The 16,405-nt window shown below is 35.0% G+C and overlaps 1 protein-coding gene and 1 long non-coding RNA gene across 2 annotated transcripts; both read left to right on the top strand.

Moving 5' to 3' along the window:
- The first annotated feature begins 5,865 nt into the window (after positions 1-5,865).
- Positions 5,866-7,182, top strand: LOC133806754 (plastidial pyruvate kinase 3, chloroplastic-like). The gene is made up of 3 exons (XM_062244843.1): positions 5,866-6,073; positions 6,776-6,910; positions 7,023-7,182. The coding sequence occupies exons 1-3, from the start codon at positions 5,866-5,868 to the stop codon at positions 7,178-7,180; spliced, it is 501 nt and encodes a 166-aa protein (XP_062100827.1). The 3' UTR covers positions 7,181-7,182.
- A 3,945-nt stretch (positions 7,183-11,127) lies between these two features.
- LOC133805069 (uncharacterized) lies at positions 11,128-13,620 on the top strand. Its single transcript, XR_009878821.1, has 2 exons — positions 11,128-11,515; positions 13,452-13,620. It is a non-coding gene; the product is annotated as an uncharacterized LOC133805069 (long non-coding RNA).
- The last annotated feature ends 2,785 nt before the right edge of the window (positions 13,621-16,405 follow it).

Below are 16,405 nucleotides of genomic sequence, written 5' to 3'. Positions count from 1 at the left end.
CGAGCATCATCTACGTTTGGTATTGCAGCGGTTAAGAGAGCATAAGTTATACGCTAAGTTCAGCAAGTGTGTGTTCTGGTTACCACAAGTTACATTTCTGGGCCATATCATCAGTAAGGAGGGGGTTCTGGTTAACCTAAATAAGATTGAAGCAGTCAGGGACTGGACTCGACCGAGCAGTGTTTCTAAAGTGAGGAGTTTTCTGGGGTTGGCAGGGTATTACCGGCGTTTTGTTGAGGGGTTCTCCAGAATAGCTACGTTGTTGATAGAATTGACGAAGAAGAAGACAAAGTATGTTTGGACAGACCGATGTGAGAACAGTTTTAAAGAGTTGAAGAGGCGGTTGATCACAACGCCAGTGTTGAGTTTGCTGACAGATAATGAGAAGTTTGTGGTTTATTGTGATGCTTCCAGACAGGGTTTGGGGTGTGTATTAATGCAAGCTGGGAAGGTGATAGCCTACGCATCGAGACAGTTAAAGGAGTATGAGCAGAGATATCCCATGCATGATCTAGAATTGGTAGCGGTGGTGTTCGCACTTAAGATTTGGAGACATTATTTATATGGTGAGAAGTGCAAAATATACACTGACCATAAGAGTTTGAAGTATTTCTTCACTCAGAAGGATCTGAATATGCGCCAGAGACGGTGGTTGGAGTTGGTCAAGGATTACGATTATGATATCCTGTACCATCCTAGAAGGCTAACGTAGTTGCTGATGCCTTGAGTCGGAAGGGCTCAAGATAGTTGTTCAGTTCGAGAAAGATATCCAAGGAGCTAGTAGAGGAGATGACTAGAGCGGGTATAGAGTTGGTGGTTGGTCGGTTAGCCAACATCACTCTTTAGTCTACGCTCCTTGAGAGGATCAGGGAAGCTCAGGAGAATGATTCCCAATTGAGGGGTTACAGGGAGAATGTCTTGGTTGGAGCGACCAAGGACTATTCTATTTCAGAGATGGGGTTACTGAGATATAAGGGTCGGATTTGTGTTCTGATGGATGCAGATATCTGGCGAGAGATTCTGGATGAACTTCATACCACTCCCTATTCCTTGCATCCGGGTACGACGAAGATGTACCAAGACCTAAGAGCTTTGTACTGGTGGTCAGGCATGAAGAGGGATGTGGTGGATTATGTTGCCAAGTGCTTAACTTGTGAGTAGGTCAAGGCTGAACATCAGAGGCCAGCAGGGTTGCTGTAGCCTCTAGGGATTCCAGAGTGGAAATGGGAAGATGTCGCCATGGACTTCATAGTTGAGATGCCAAAGACCGTAGGACAGTATGATTCGGTGTGGGTGATTATGGATAGGTATACCAAGTCCATCCACTTTTTACCAGTCAGGACGATACTGTGGAGCAGTATGCTGAACTATATGTGAAGGAGATTGTTCGACTGCATGGGGAACCAAGGTCGATAGTATCCGACAGGGACCCCACCTTCACCTCCAAGTTCTGGGAAAATCTGCAGAAGGCTATGGGCACACAGTTATGGTTTAGGACCGCTTATCATCCTCAGATAGATGGACAGACTGAGAGGACTATTCAGATACTAGAAGACATGCTATGAGCATGTGTGCTAGATTTTGGGGGATCTTGGAGTAAGTATCTTCCTTTGATTGAGTTCTCGTATAACAACAGCTATCAGGCGACTATCGGAGTGGCTCCGTATGAGATATTCTATGGGAGGAAGTGCAGATCACCTATCCATTGGGATGAGACAGGTGAGAGGAGGTATTTAGGACCTGAGATGGTTCAGAGGACCAATGAGGCAGTTGAGAAGATTAGAGCTTGAATGCTCGCCTCCCAGAGTCATCAGAAGAGTTATTCAGACCTGAAACGCAGGAGTGTGGAGTTCTAGGTTGGTGACCATGTGTTTCTTAGGGTTTTTCCCTTGAAGGGTGTGAGACGGTTTGGTGTTTTGGGCAAGCTGAGCCCTAGGTTTGTTGGCCCCTTTGAGATTCTGGAACGGGTTGGGGAGGTAGCCTGCAGATTAGCAATGCCTCCAGCCCTATCAGGGGTCCATGACGTGTTTCACGTGTCCATGCTCCAGAAGTATGTGTCAGACTCGACACACGTTCTGAGTCACGAAAATTTGGAGTTGGATCAAGATTTATCTTATGAGGAGAAACCAGTTCAGATTCTCGATCGGAAGGACAAAGTCTTGCGGAGCAAGACCATCGCCTTGATGAAAGTGCTATGGAGGAACAGCAAGGTTGAGGAGGCAACATGGGAATTGGAATCTGAAATGCAGGAGCAGTATCCTGAGTTATTCAGGTAATTTCGAGGACGAAATTTTTATAAGGAGGGGATAGTTGTAACGACCCAAATTTGCTAATAAGGCTTAGGGCCTTGATTAGTGTACCTGGAGGGCAATAAGTGAATCATTGTTATAATATGTGAATTTATGTGAATATGTGATAGAGATTCATGTCTAGTTGAATTAAATATGCATGTGGGCCCCGTTTGGATATTAGGGGTATGTTTGTGATTTAAGCCCGTTGAGGGCATGAGTGTGATAAATGTGATATGTTTGTGATATATCTGTGTAGCACGATCCGAGATAGTCCTAGGGAGCCATTAGTCAGGAAGTCACAAAGGGGATGAGAATCCGACTCGGGGCGAGTCGAGGGGTATACCGGGTATGAGATATATTATGGGGTTTTCGGGTTTTGGAAAATTTACCGTTTTTCCCTCGGGGGATGTTTTTGGTACCCTGAGCTTTGAGGTAACCTTATAGACTTAAGTTGAATAAAAAAAAAACCCAGAATCATTTAGAACTCTCTAAGCCGACCCACTCTCTCCTCCCTCACTCTGTTTTCTCTTCCACACTTGAAGGCATAGTGGTATTGTAACGACCCAAATTCGCTAACAAGGCCTAGATTAGTGTGCCTGGAGGGCATAATGGGAATTATGTGTGATTTTAGTGAGTAAAATGCATGATTATGGTTTAAAGCATGTCATATGACTATTTGAATATTTGAGATGCATGACTATGTGTATTAGTATGCATGTAGGCCCTGATTAGGTTGGAAGGGCATAATCGTAATTTTGGCCATTATGGGCATAATTGTATACATATATGTGATAATTGTTGATACCACATTATTATGTGGATATATCTGTGATTTGTGACTCGAGACGATCCTAGTGAGCAGAATAGCGAAAAAGTCAAGGCGGGGATTTATACCCGGCTCGGGGCATGCCTGGGGGTATAAATGGGAATTTAGTGAGTATATTGGGGTCTATTTTGATATCGAGGAATATAGTTGATGATTAATTAGGTATCGGGAGGTAAGCGGAAAATATTAGAGACACTCGAGGAATTAGCGGGAATTGGGTAAAATGACTAAAATGCCCCTAAGTGGACTAAAGGGTTTAGAATTAATAGGGAAGGAATTTTGGTCAATTGGCTTCTCAGAGATAAGTGTGTTAAGGCTTTATACTTAGTGGGAGTTGTAGAAAAAAAGGGTAGAAGGCTGTGGAAAGAAAGAAAAGAAGTAAAAAGAAGAAAAAGAAAAGAGAGAAAACAGAGTTGTTTTCCTAGGAGTCGGTTGGCGATCTCCTTCATCATTTCTGGGTGTTTTCTTGGAGTAAAACTCAAAGGGAAGCTGGGTTAGTCTGAGCAACAGAAATCCTAAGCTAGCTTAAAGAGTTGGAAGGGCTTAGCAAGAACACACCATCACTTGAGGTAAAACTCTGTAGTTCCTTCAGTTCTGGTTTTGGTTTTTAGCTAAGATATCTAAGCTGTGTTGATGGGGAAATCTAGGGAAGTTGGAGCCAGAGGTTGAGGAAGAGCAAGCCAAGGAGGCGTAGAGGCAACTTAAGGTTGAATTTCCATCAAAGGTATAAATTCTGAGCTTTTAACTTTGATGTTTTGATTGGTTTCTGTTGAGTTTTGAGGTCTAGAAGTGGCTATGGTGAATTTGGGGATTAGGGATGCATATGCTTGGGTTTTGAGTATTTGGGGTGCTTGGGATGAGTGGAATGTGTTAATAAGCTTGTTTATGAGTTTGGTGAAGGTTTGGAGAAGTTTGGTTGAGTTTGGTTAGAGGAAATCGCAGGAAGGAAAATTGGGAGGTTGGCTGTCTGTGACTAGCGCTAGCCTTTGGGCGTTGTAGCGCTAGGCCATGCTTTCTGGGGGATTTTGGTTCTGCTTGTAGCGCTGTAGCGCCCTCCTAAGAGCGCTGTAGCGCTGCCTTGTTTCCAGAAAGGGATTTTAGGGTTATTTGCAAGGGTTTTTGACCAAGGGTTCGGGGTTCGGTTCCACCACCCTGTTTGGTGGAACTAAGACTTCCCGGGGGCTCGGGATTGGTCCCGAGGCTAGGTTTTGGACTTGAGGTTTGGTGATGACTTTGACCTATGGTTTTGATTAGGTGAGCGCTAGGGCTCGAGAGGGATCGTGCTCAAAGAGTCAAGTGATCAAAGCTAGCGAATCGAAAGGTAAGAAAACTGCACTCGGTTATATGTTTGTGATGGGACTAAGGGCTCCTGATATTCGTATTATGTCAATGATGGTATTATGCCATGGGACATGTGATAGCGGCCTAAGGGTGCCGTACACAATATTTGCGCACAGGGCGCGGCTTGGCCACTGGTAGCCGAGGACAGCTTAATATTCACTGAGCTCGGTTTAAGCGGGCTGGAGTTAGTGGGATAATGGAGGATGCGGCCTGAGGGCGCTAACCCTAGTTATCATATGTGATTTGGTGTATGCTGTAGTTTGATATGTTTAGTATGTTGAATACTTGACTATTCTGAATGTTAATATGGTTAAGAATATGTGATGCAATATGAGATATTGACTTGTCTGTTGATTGCTTATGCTCTGTTGTTGTGTTTTCTTGCTGGGCCTTAGCTCACGGGTGCTACGTGGTGCAGGTAAAGGCAAAGGCAAGTTGGACCAATCCTGAGGTGAGGGCTGCGGGGTGGAATGTACATAGCCAGCTCTTCGGTCGCCATGGCCAAGGAGTGGATCAGGATAGAGATTGCCTAATTGTCTGTTTTGCCTTAATATGGCTAACACTGTATTTAGTCCTTGAATCTTTTGTAAACAGTTTCAAACTTAACATTTTGGGATCCCGTGTAAACAGGAAATGCTTCTTTATGAAAATGTGACTTTTGAGACCAAAACATTTTAACCCTAGTTCCTTTATAGTATCAATAACACGTTTTTAACTAAATGACTTGATTAGCAAGTCTAGCACTTTATAAACACACAGTGTAACGGTCTTGGCTATCCAGGTCTAGCACTTTATAAACACACAGTGTAACGGTCTAGCACTTTATCCTTCTCTACCGAGGTATGATCTCTCTCTCTCTCTCTCTTTCTCAAGCTCTCTATGTTAGCCTTTTTATCTGAGATCAATTTGTTTGTGATTATTTGTCTGAATTTTTTTTATTCAAGTTAGAAGTTCACTAATACTGTAGCATCTTAGTTTTTGCTTCATGAGTTTTCCTCTATTGATGGTTGAATTTTTTTTCTTCTATCTTTTTGGTCAGAAAGTAAGCAACAAGGTAATGTTTTTTCTTCTCTCTGTTTCATTTTTATTTTATTTATCTCTTCATACCGATATATCATTTAATTGCTTTGAACTTAAAAAATAAGAATTCTTAAATACTCTTCTCCTCTTAATCAAATACTTGCTTCTGATGTCAAGTTCAAGCTATAATATTAAGTCTAGAGTGCACCCTTTTCTATATTCACAAAGTGTACAGTGTCTTAAAATCTGAAACTATGATTGGAGTGACAGTTGGAAACATCGTGCCTTTTACGATTAACTTCCTTTAATATTAGTGTGTCTTCAGTGCAAGAGAGTCTCATCCTCATTTATTTATATCTTTTTTCTTACATGTGTTGTGAAGTTGTAATGAATACAAGAGAGTGTGAGACAACCAATTTCTTCTTGCAGGGGCCTGAGGTTCGAAGTGGAGATTTACCTCAACCTATAATGCTTGAAGAAGGACAAGAATTTAATTTTACAATTAAAAGAGGAGTCAGCACAGAAAACACTGTTAGCGTGAATTATGATGCCTTTGTGAATGATGTGGAGGTTGGAGACATGCTACTGGTTGATGGTAATTAGATACCTCTTCTGTGTGCTAAGTTGTTAGATCAATGATCCAGTAAATGGGTATTCTGTAGCATAGATTTGCGTGAATAGACTTTGGCTGTGAAGAAATAGAATACACGGTATATGGCTTTTTATAGTTGGTTTAACCTGAGTCTGATTTATTGGAACATTTCTCTTGTTGTTAGTCTATCCTATTTTTCGCTTACTTCCCTTAATTAGGCAACTCTGTAGTAGAGACCTTGACTACTTTCATAATGACATTGCATTCTTAACCTCATGTTTGGTTGGAACAAGGGTTTCTTAGGCCAGGACAAAGCCTACAACATTGCCAATTGGCCATTGTATGTTGAGAGTGTTTTTGTTAGTTGCCATATGTGGAAGTAACTGTTGCATTGCTCAAGCAATTGTGTCTATGCAACTACTGTACTTTGTTGTTTCAAATTGTTGCATATTTCATTTTTTGATTTGTATATGGGTACCATTAATCAATATTAAGCTAGCCAGTGAGCCTTATTTATTGTGTATTTGATTGATGTAGAATATCCATATTTATATGTTCTTCTCATGGCTTTTAATGCCTGTTTGTATCTTTTATCATCCTTTAGTTAAAAGTTACTTGAAAGAAGATACAAGTAAGATCTTTTTTTTTTATTATTTTTTATTGCTACTAGTTTTAATAACTTGAAATTTTCCTATTATATGTTAGGTGGAATGATGTCTTTACTTGTTAAGTCAAAGACACATGATACTGTTAAATGTAAAGTAGTTGATGGTGGAGAATTAAAATCAAGGCGTCATTTAAATGTTCGTGGCAAAAGTGCAAATCTCCCTTCAATTACAGGTAACAAGGAATGCTTGGTGTTGATATGAAGTTTTTCATTTACTTTATTTTTGTATATCGAAAGGGGTTAATAAGTCTAGTACATGATCTGTTGTATCTATCTTTTGTACAGATAAAGACTGGGAAGATATCAAGTTTGGAATGGACAACCAAGTCGATTTCTATGCTGTCTCTTTTGTAAAAGATGCTAGAGTGGTTCATGAGTTGAAAGATTATCTTAAAAGTAAAATATTATTTCTATCATCAGTTTGTTCAGTACCAGTTATTTGACTCCAGTTACTTGTTTAGAACTAATTTTTTAAAATCTCTTTTCTAGGTGCTATATATGGAGGTTTTACTTAGCTCTCTTTCATAGATATTAAGTCTAGGTGCTATATAATAATGATTAACATATTGGATTTATTGCATTGCATTTTAATCATGATTTTTTGTAGCTTTTGTGCTGTAAAGATTGTTATTTTTCTGTTCTTCATCAATTAAATTGAATCCTTTAGTGCAGTAATTAGCTATATTAATGAGCAAGAATCACTACAACACATGAATCGAATTTTATATTTGCTTTACATGTGGTTCTCTTATCTTGTTGTTGTTTTGGAATTTTGTTATTTTTTTTTGGCTTTGGTTCATGGATTTGCTCTACAACTTTGCCATGGTTTTTTATTTGTAGTGTTCACTATGCTTATTTAATTAATGAAGTGTTAATGCTCTCTTCTTTGAGGCTTGGTTCATACCAAAAAAAAATCTGGTCTATAAAGTACAATTGAACATCAAATTTGAGGCTATTAGTACTTTTTTCTTTTATTTTGAAAACAAGGAAATGGAAAATAGTGTGGTCTATAGTTAGTTTGAAGCTCTTGTAAAATAGTTATTTTTATTTATTAATATCTATTTTGAACTCATAAGGATGTCAAAGTATATGATGATATGATTGACTATATCAATAGTAGTTGCTGGTACAAAATAATGGTAAGCCTTTTATTTTGGTTGCTTTCTCACGAGCATTCAATTAAGTATCAACGCAGAATTCCAACTATATTTAGCTAGTCTCTCACAAGCCTATTTGCACTTTTGATTTCTATAGACATGACTTTCCTTCTTTATTTCTTTTATTTGTAGCAAATCATACAGTTTAACTATTATGTATGCTTTTCTAATTTTTTCCATTCATACTTCTCTTCTTAAGGTACCACTTTCTATCTTATAGTTATGTAAATTAGATCTAGAATTTTTCTATGCAAATAAAACCCGACAACGGTGCTCCCTTTTGAGCAATTGCAATGGTGAATCTAAGCATAATAGTATTGACTCTCAATATAAATGTAATAAACTTTAATTGGACTAATATAAGATGAGTTTTTGTTTTAACTAAGAAGTTTCTGATTTTTATGCCATGCCTAGGAGGCTGGAAATTATGTAAAAGATGATGTATGGCCTGCCCTTATTGTTGAGACAAGCAATGCTTCTGATCTCCATGGATATACTGTCAAGGCTTTATACAAGGCATTCTAACATCATCTAAACAGGTGGGCTTTTTATTTCCCTTGTGCGCACTATAAATGATTAATGGAAAGATTGTAGTACTTTTATTACTACAAAATTTATCTATTAAGTGGTAGCTGCTAGATCTGTTATGGTTTTCTTGAATCTGTTAGTCTTAATCTAATTTTTAGCTCATTATAAGTGATGTATTCCCTTCTTCTATTTAACACTTCTATATATTTCAATAAAGTTCAGTTCATTCATTCTCTATCCTCTCTGATTATCTCATTCACTTTCATTTCTGAATTTAGCTGTTTGTTTTGTGGAAAATTCATATTTCTTAATAGGCTGATATGACCGTGTTAGAAGATGAACGACCAACAAAAAGATGACTTTCATCAGCCCTTGTCAAGGTATAAAGAAGAAAGTCTTCTGTTGTGCTTTAGAATTATGCTGCTGAATATTTCTTTCATTTTCATTAAGTTTTAGGTATTGATAGAGTTCTCTGGCTTTGGTTTATCTTAGTTATACTTAGTTTTCTATTGGGTTGAAGAGATATAAAAACAAGTTAACAAAAACACTATTTTTGAACCAATGGGAAGCCTTTTTCTATTTTTATCTAATATATACAACTTTAGCCTAGAAATTGTATGATTTAGATTTTTATCTATTTTTTATTTTTGTTGTTTCAAGTGGTCATAATTGTAATAGATGAGGTGAGGGTTTTAGAAATCTGTTTTTAATATCTCCTTTTATTCTCGTGTGTTTCAATGTCGTAGTTTATAGTTTTTTCTTTGGAAACTTAAGTAGTTTATCTTTTATTTCATATAAAATTGATCGTTCCATACATTGAGAAGAATACTTAATGTTCTAAGGTCATGCTCCAAAATCCTGTCTTTGAAGAAATTAGTTTTCATGTCTTCCATTACTACAATTATATATATGTTTATATACTTGTGAGGATTCAAACTAATCCTCTAATATTAGAATAGGCACAATGAGTTCTAAGATACAACAAGGAAAAAGATTTGCACTAAATATTTCTATATTTTTGTATTATTCTTTTTTGTTTCTCTTCATGTTATTAAAGGACTTGTATATATATCTTCAATTTTCACCCCACAATGAGCTCCAAAAACTCTAATTAATTAATTAGCAACAAACAATTAGGTTTGCATTTATTTTATTTTCTGTTAATATGTCCTAGTTTGCCTAGTAGTATTCCATTTATATATCATAAGGTAGTTTAAATTTGCTCATGTTGTTGCTTACTTATTTATAATGGTTATATTTGATAATGGTTTAAGCGTGTCTATGAGTTTGATTTGCTATTTTGTATTGGAATGAAAGATAATTAAAAAGTGGGATCTATTTTTGAACCTGGTTTGCTTCAATCTACTAATTGCATACAAAAATAGAAGAAGCTCTATTCTATTTTTGTTTTTTTTCCTATAAGCTAATTTTTAGTTTTGTACCTCTATTGTTAGTGGTCTTGGAATTCAGCGATAGCGGATACTCTGTTTGGCAGTGGAATTTTCTCTTCGTTCATCTCTTAGCTTATTGTTTCTCTTTTGTGTTTTTTGATGGTTTAACACAATTCTATCTTTTGGGCTATTAGCTTTCTGATCTGAACAGCACAAAAGAACAATTTCTATCAAATATTACTTGATGTAAATACTATGCTTTAATTTATCTTTGACTTCTATCACTTTTCTTAGTTTATGATTTGTCTATTTTTCAAAATAAAATAATTTACCAAGTAAAAAATAGACTTTATAGCATGTAATTCGGGCTCCTCCTTCATAATGTTGATATGGGTTTGCCTCTTTTCATTGTTTAAGGTCCTGAAGCTTTACTTATTTATTTATTTATCTATTTACTTTTTCATAAGAATAATTATTTTTATTAGGGTATTGAACAACTACTACCATTCTATATGAGGTGGATAATAGTACTTTTTTTTTGTTTATTTTGAAATATGGTTTGTTAGTGTTTTCTATTCTATATATTGAGTTTTGTTTGCAAGAAAACTATTTTAAGTGGGAAATTTTGCTTTTATTACTGAGCTTTAATTGTTTATGTCTCTTAGTTGGATTTTTTTTATTCTTAGCTACACTGGATTGTTTAACTTTATTTGGATCTAGGGAAAATGCCAATAACTAATTATCATCTTGATACTAAGTTGAAATTTACTAGGTTGCCAAGGACTTGTGTTCCTACCTAAACATCTTTAAAAAATTCCTCCTTGCTTCCCATTCTAGTTGGTATATTTCTGCTTTGATTTTCTAGTTGGGAATTGAGATCTCTTACTTTCATTATTTATGGAAATCCCATGCTTTTTGTATAGAGAAGCAATGCTAATATATATGTTTTTGCCTTGCTTTTTAACTTGTTTATGCTTTAGCCAGCCATGGGTAATGTTTCATGAGCAATTTTTTCTTCAAATTATCTCTCTATGATTTCTAGCAAGAAGCCAATTGGCTATTTCAATTGCAAAATGTTTTATTAAAACTACTGTTAAGATTCTCCCTTCTTGAGATGATTTGAGAAACAATCAACTTTAAACAATTTGTAACCATAACATGTTATTGGCATTGAAATTTGTTCCCTTTTTCTAATGGAGATAGCATAGATTTGTTTATTTATTCGAAGTTGTACTGTTTCATTGTTATAAGATTAGTTTATTGGTTAATAATTGCTATGTGTATATATGAGGTGGCTTCTCTTTGCAACTCATATCTACATGTTTTTTCATTAATACAAGTTTCATTAAAAAGAAAAATGATGTGGCTTCTCCTTTTTTTTTTTGCTGGAGGATGGGACTTTTCTTTTATGGTGTTCTTTTTTACTTATTTCTTGATCCTGCAGAGTCAAACATGTGATCGTAACTTCATGATTAGTAATTATTTCTTATTCTTATTGTTGCAGAGTGTTCCTGTACAAACTGGGCAAACACCACCCCTTTTGCAGTATTTTGGTACTCTCTTGACCAGAGGAAAGCTTAATGCTTTCGAGTCATTGGAACTATCACGTCTTGTTGTGAACTAGAAAAAGAATAATTTGTTGGAAAATTGGCTAGCAGAAGACAAATTAGAATGCAGCGAGGAGCTAGGAGATCTTGTGAAGGTTAGCATTATGGAATTTGTTAATTACACAGTCCTGTGTTTCTTTTCTCTTGGCAATAATTTATTTGTTTACTTCAAATAATTCCTGTGTCATGTTGTTTATAGTATATCTTAGTTTCTTTTTAATTATTTAAGTATTTAGGTTTCTTCCTCTAGTAATGGATGTGAGATTCTAACTAGTCTAGTATTGGTTATCTGAAAATCTCATCTTCTCAAGCTTCAGTTTTTTTTTTAATTCATTTTGGTATCTTAGTAGTGATTTTATTTCTGCTATGTTTTTTGGTATCTGAAAAGAAAGTGCATGTGATTTTATCCTTTGTGGGTTTAGCTTCTATAAATATTTATGTACATCTTTGTGCCTATTGATTGTCTATAGTCTGATTACTTTGAAGAAATAAGAATTTCTATTTAATGACACATTTGGTATATATATTGTTATTAGCTGGTTGTTGTCTCGTCTGTTTGGGAGTATTTCATGGCATAAATTGCATGTATAGACACTGTGAGATTGATAGACATAACTGGTTGTGAGTTTAGGCACCTAAGGGATGGCTTGTACTAGTTGGCTAAAAGCTAATTTAATCATAGTTATGCCCAACTAGCTGTTAGTTACCAATTATCTCTTTTATTTTGTTTATGTTTTTCTATATGTTTGTGTGAATATAGTAGTTTGATCTGAAAGATTTTTTGTCTTATTTTGTGTTTGATTTTTAGTATCTAGCTTTTGTTCTGCTTCTACTTCTGGGGGTCTCTACTATTGGAGTACCAAGCTTGCTGGCCCAAAATAGTCACCATTTGCTTCATGGATAACTGGCTGGTATGTAATAATATTCTTTTTCTAACTGTTAACTTGGGAAAATGTCTTTCTTCAATTTTTTATAGTTGACTGTTTAAACTCTGACTTGGAGCTTTTAGATTTTCATTTGGGGTCTAAGACTGTAATGCCTGTGCAGTACAAAGTCACCATTAGTAAGTATAGCACATACTTTAATCTTAGCACTAGACCTTATATATATAATTTAGTTAAATCAATTAGTTTAGTTAAGTTATTGAGAGTAATTTTGAGCTTAGTACTGAACCTTATATGCCTAAATTAGTTGAAACAGATAGTTTATTTTAGTATAGAACTGTTTCTTACTTTTATTGATTCTTCTTTGTGGCATGTATATATTGGTGCCACTTGTATTCTGTATTCATTCAATTCAATACAATTTCATTTTCTTTCATAATATGGTATCAGAGAATTAAACTATTCTAGCTTCATTTATCTCCTATACTTTAAAAAGACAAGGTTCAAACTTGTATCTTAGGCATGTCTTTGACTAAATGAGATGTTCTTCATTGGAGATCATCACTTGTAGATTTGTAAACTTGGTTAGAACAAATTTTAAGGAGCTAGGGTCTGGTTTATCCTATATAGGGTCAAAAAGACTGATTTTTAACACAAAATAACTGTGCCAAATCCATCTTTTGAAATAACATCCTCTCTAAATATGTATCACTATTTTGTAATTACTTGTTAGTGCCCAAATAACTTAAGGTCTAGAGTTTAGTACCTGTTTGAGCTCCATATTCTATTACACCTCTCCTTTAAATGAGAAATGAGATTCGATGGATCTACCCTATAAATAATAGTATCATTCTAAATGCTTTTGTAACTCAAATCTCCCAAACTTTTAACATGTTGTCTCAGTAATTAAGCACCTGAACCAGAGATGTCTTTAGGGTGAAATTGAGGCCCCTTTAACCTGAAAATGTTAATGTTTGTTTATTGTATAATATGTATATATTCACTGTGTGATAGCAGTATTATGAATTTTGAAGTATGTTCACCTGGTATTGCTTGCTTAGGTCTTATAGTGTATACAATTTTATTATTTGATTCATATTATTTAATTTTTTTAAGCATATACCTTACCTTTTATCTGCTATTGCAGGAGAAAAATGTCTCTTTCCCCATCAATTGGAGGAGAAAATGATACTTAATTTTGAAGGCTTTGTGTTGGGCAGTTGTAGAATATTTTGTGTTGAAAGTAGTAACTTTTCAATATGTTGAATATTTAAGACTACTTGAATACTTAAAGAACATTTTGTTGTTGAAAACAATGTTGAATGTTTTAAACTAATTTTTGGATTGTTAATACAATGTTGAATGTTTTAAACTAATTTGTGGATTGGTAATACAATGTTGAATGTTTTTACTTTTTGTTAGTTGAAAATCAAGTTCATTTAATGATGCTAGTATATATTAGAAAGTTAATTTTAATTATATAAAAAAATTAAAATATAATAGAATAAATTAGTGTTATATAAATGAATATATAATGAGAATTTAAACTTATCTAAATATTAAAATAATACGAAAATTGTGTTATAATATCTATTACAATAACACTTTTTATGTAAAGAATTTTGTTATGCAAACTTCATTATATAACACAAATAATGTGTTATACTAAAGTGTAGTATAACAAAAAAAAGTGTTATACTAAAGTGTAGTATAACACAAATTTATAAGTATTGAAATGTGTTATATAATCGGCTATAAATAATATAATTAAACACTTATCTATTTATTAAAATAACACAGAAAGTGTGTTATCGTTAACAGTATAATAACACATCTGGATAACAATGATAAAGTGTTATGTAAAGTACCCTGACCTACGATAACATAGTCGGTCTTAACACATCAAAAAGTGTTATGGTATGTTTTGATAACACATTTTTTGGTGTTATTAAAAGCATTTTTTCTTGTAGTGGCGGCGCTTGGCCAAGCATGTCGCGGCCCGTGTGTGCTTCCAGGGAGGTGTCTAGCCTCTGTTTTGAGGCTAGCCGCGATGCTTGTGGGGTGGGCCGCGACCCTAGTTCAAGGTGCAGGGATTTTAGTGGGATTTGACTTGGGAACCTAATTGTTAGGGCTCGGGATGGATTTTATCACCCGGATTGATAGAATTCAAGATTCTGGAGACTAGAATTATGACCCAAAGCCATTTAAGGGATTATAATTTGGGGGATGAATATTGTTAATGTGTTGTGATTAGGCTTTGGTGAGGCTAGGACTAGGGAACTGTGCTCAGGATATCGGTGCTTAAAAAGCTCAGAACACAGGTAAGAAAACTACTGTTCCCATAGAGCTTGTGTTGCAGGGCTCGACCCTATATGATTGTGTTGCAGGGCATGGCCGTTTGACTGGATTTATGTGTGTTTTAATATCTGTTTAGTATATAATGTGTACGTATTAATGATGGAACAACGATGGCCGGGAACGACGAAGGCCGAGAGCGGCAAGGGGCCGGGGGCAGCATTTAGCACGCGGAGTGCGAGTTGCCAGGGTGAGACCCCAAGGGATACTTGGGATATCCTTACGGTTTAGACCGCGAACCCAGGGCCTGGTAAAGCACCTGGGATGGCATGGGCGTACTTGTATGACCTGGTGTTGGCTTGATTTTATCTTAAGAGTTTGGTATGCGTTTATCATCTGTTTGTGAGAGTTTTCTTGCTGGGCTTCGGCTCACCGGTGCTCTGTGGTGCAGGTAAAGGTAAAGGGAGGGTTGATCAACCTTGAGTATGGTGAGCGGTGCATACATGTCCTGTCTGTCTGGCTGCCACAGCCAGGGGTGTTGTTGGGAGATGTTTGTACAAAACTTGAATTTTGTCGTTTAGTCGACTTTGGTTATATTTTGAGTTGTAAATACTTCTAAACAATGTTTTGGGATCCCAAATGTTAAATGTTTTATAACTTTTCAATAAAAGGTAGATTGACCCAAAACAGGTATGTTTTAAATATTTATACTCGCAAGCGCACGAATCGTATTTGGAATATAGTGTTCATCTAAGCACGAGATCGAACCCAAAGGAGTTGTCTAAAATCGAAAAGAAAACCATTTCAAACCAAAATTAATAAATTCTAACCTAGTTCCAAAGATTGATGAGAATTTATGACAAGAAAATTAAATAAAGGACAATAATAAAGAAATTAAAGGCAATATATAAACATAAATTAATAATAGAAATCAAGATGGAAAAAGAAAGATTATTAAGATAATAGAATCCACAAAATATAAGTTCAATAATATTTTAAAGTACATTGATTCCCAAGTTTTAGTGATAGTTAAAATAAATCAAACTATCATTTTCAAAATAGATTTATAATTTTAAGCACAAATTACTTCTAAGAAGATATGATTTTTCTTCACTTTTCAAAATTATAATTTCAAAGCATTTAGTGTAAATCAATCTAATGAAATAACAAATAAATCAATCAACATTATTTATAAGGCAAAACATAATATTTTTGTTCTAAGCATGGATGTGTACAATTTAATGACACATCTTACACAAAGAGTATTATGTTTTTGCACTAATGAAGAACAAAGTGTGAATATGTGATAACAATCCAAAATACATGATATTTAAGATGAAAGAAGATATTTGAAGAAGAAAATTCCATAAACTTTGTTGCACAAAATGGGAAATTAACATACAAAATAAATACTATCTAGTAACATATTGTTTCATCATCACCTTAATAATCTTAAAAAGATTAGAAGCTCATAACTAGAATAGCAAATACAAACTAAAAATTACAAACATAAATAGGAAAATTTGGAGGATGAACCCCCAAATTTTTCCTCTAAAAACACAGAAAATTTACAACAAAGAAGAAGAAGAAAAAGAAGAAGAAGAAAATGGAGAGGTCTTGAAAGTGTAGAATGTGTAGTGTGGTAACCTCCTCCAAAAATGCACTCTAAATCCCTTATTTATAGCCAAAAAATGAGTATTAAAATAATCAATATAAATTAATTAAATTGATTAAATTAATTTAATTAATTATAATATGAAAAATAGTGGTAAATTATAGGGTGTAATAATGATGTTTTGGGGTAAA

Source organism: Humulus lupulus, chromosome X (genome assembly GCF_963169125.1).
Source record: "Humulus lupulus chromosome X, drHumLupu1.1, whole genome shotgun sequence".
NCBI classification, from domain to species: Eukaryota; Viridiplantae; Streptophyta; class Magnoliopsida; order Rosales; family Cannabaceae; genus Humulus; species Humulus lupulus.
The sequence above is the reverse complement of the archived record's forward strand: the minus strand, read 5'-3'. Positions and strand labels throughout refer to the sequence as shown.

Coding starts and splice junctions, on each gene's coding strand:
- LOC133806754 (XM_062244843.1), top strand. CDS start 5,866: ATGAATACAAGAGAGTGTGAGACAACCAATTTCTTCTTGCAGGGGCCT. Junction 6,074..6,775: donor AGACATGCTACTGGTTGATG/GTAATTAGATAC, acceptor ATTATATGTTAG/GTGGAATGATGTCTTTACTT. Junction 6,911..7,022: donor AAATCTCCCTTCAATTACAG/GTAACAAGGAAT, acceptor TCTTTTGTACAG/ATAAAGACTGGGAAGATATC.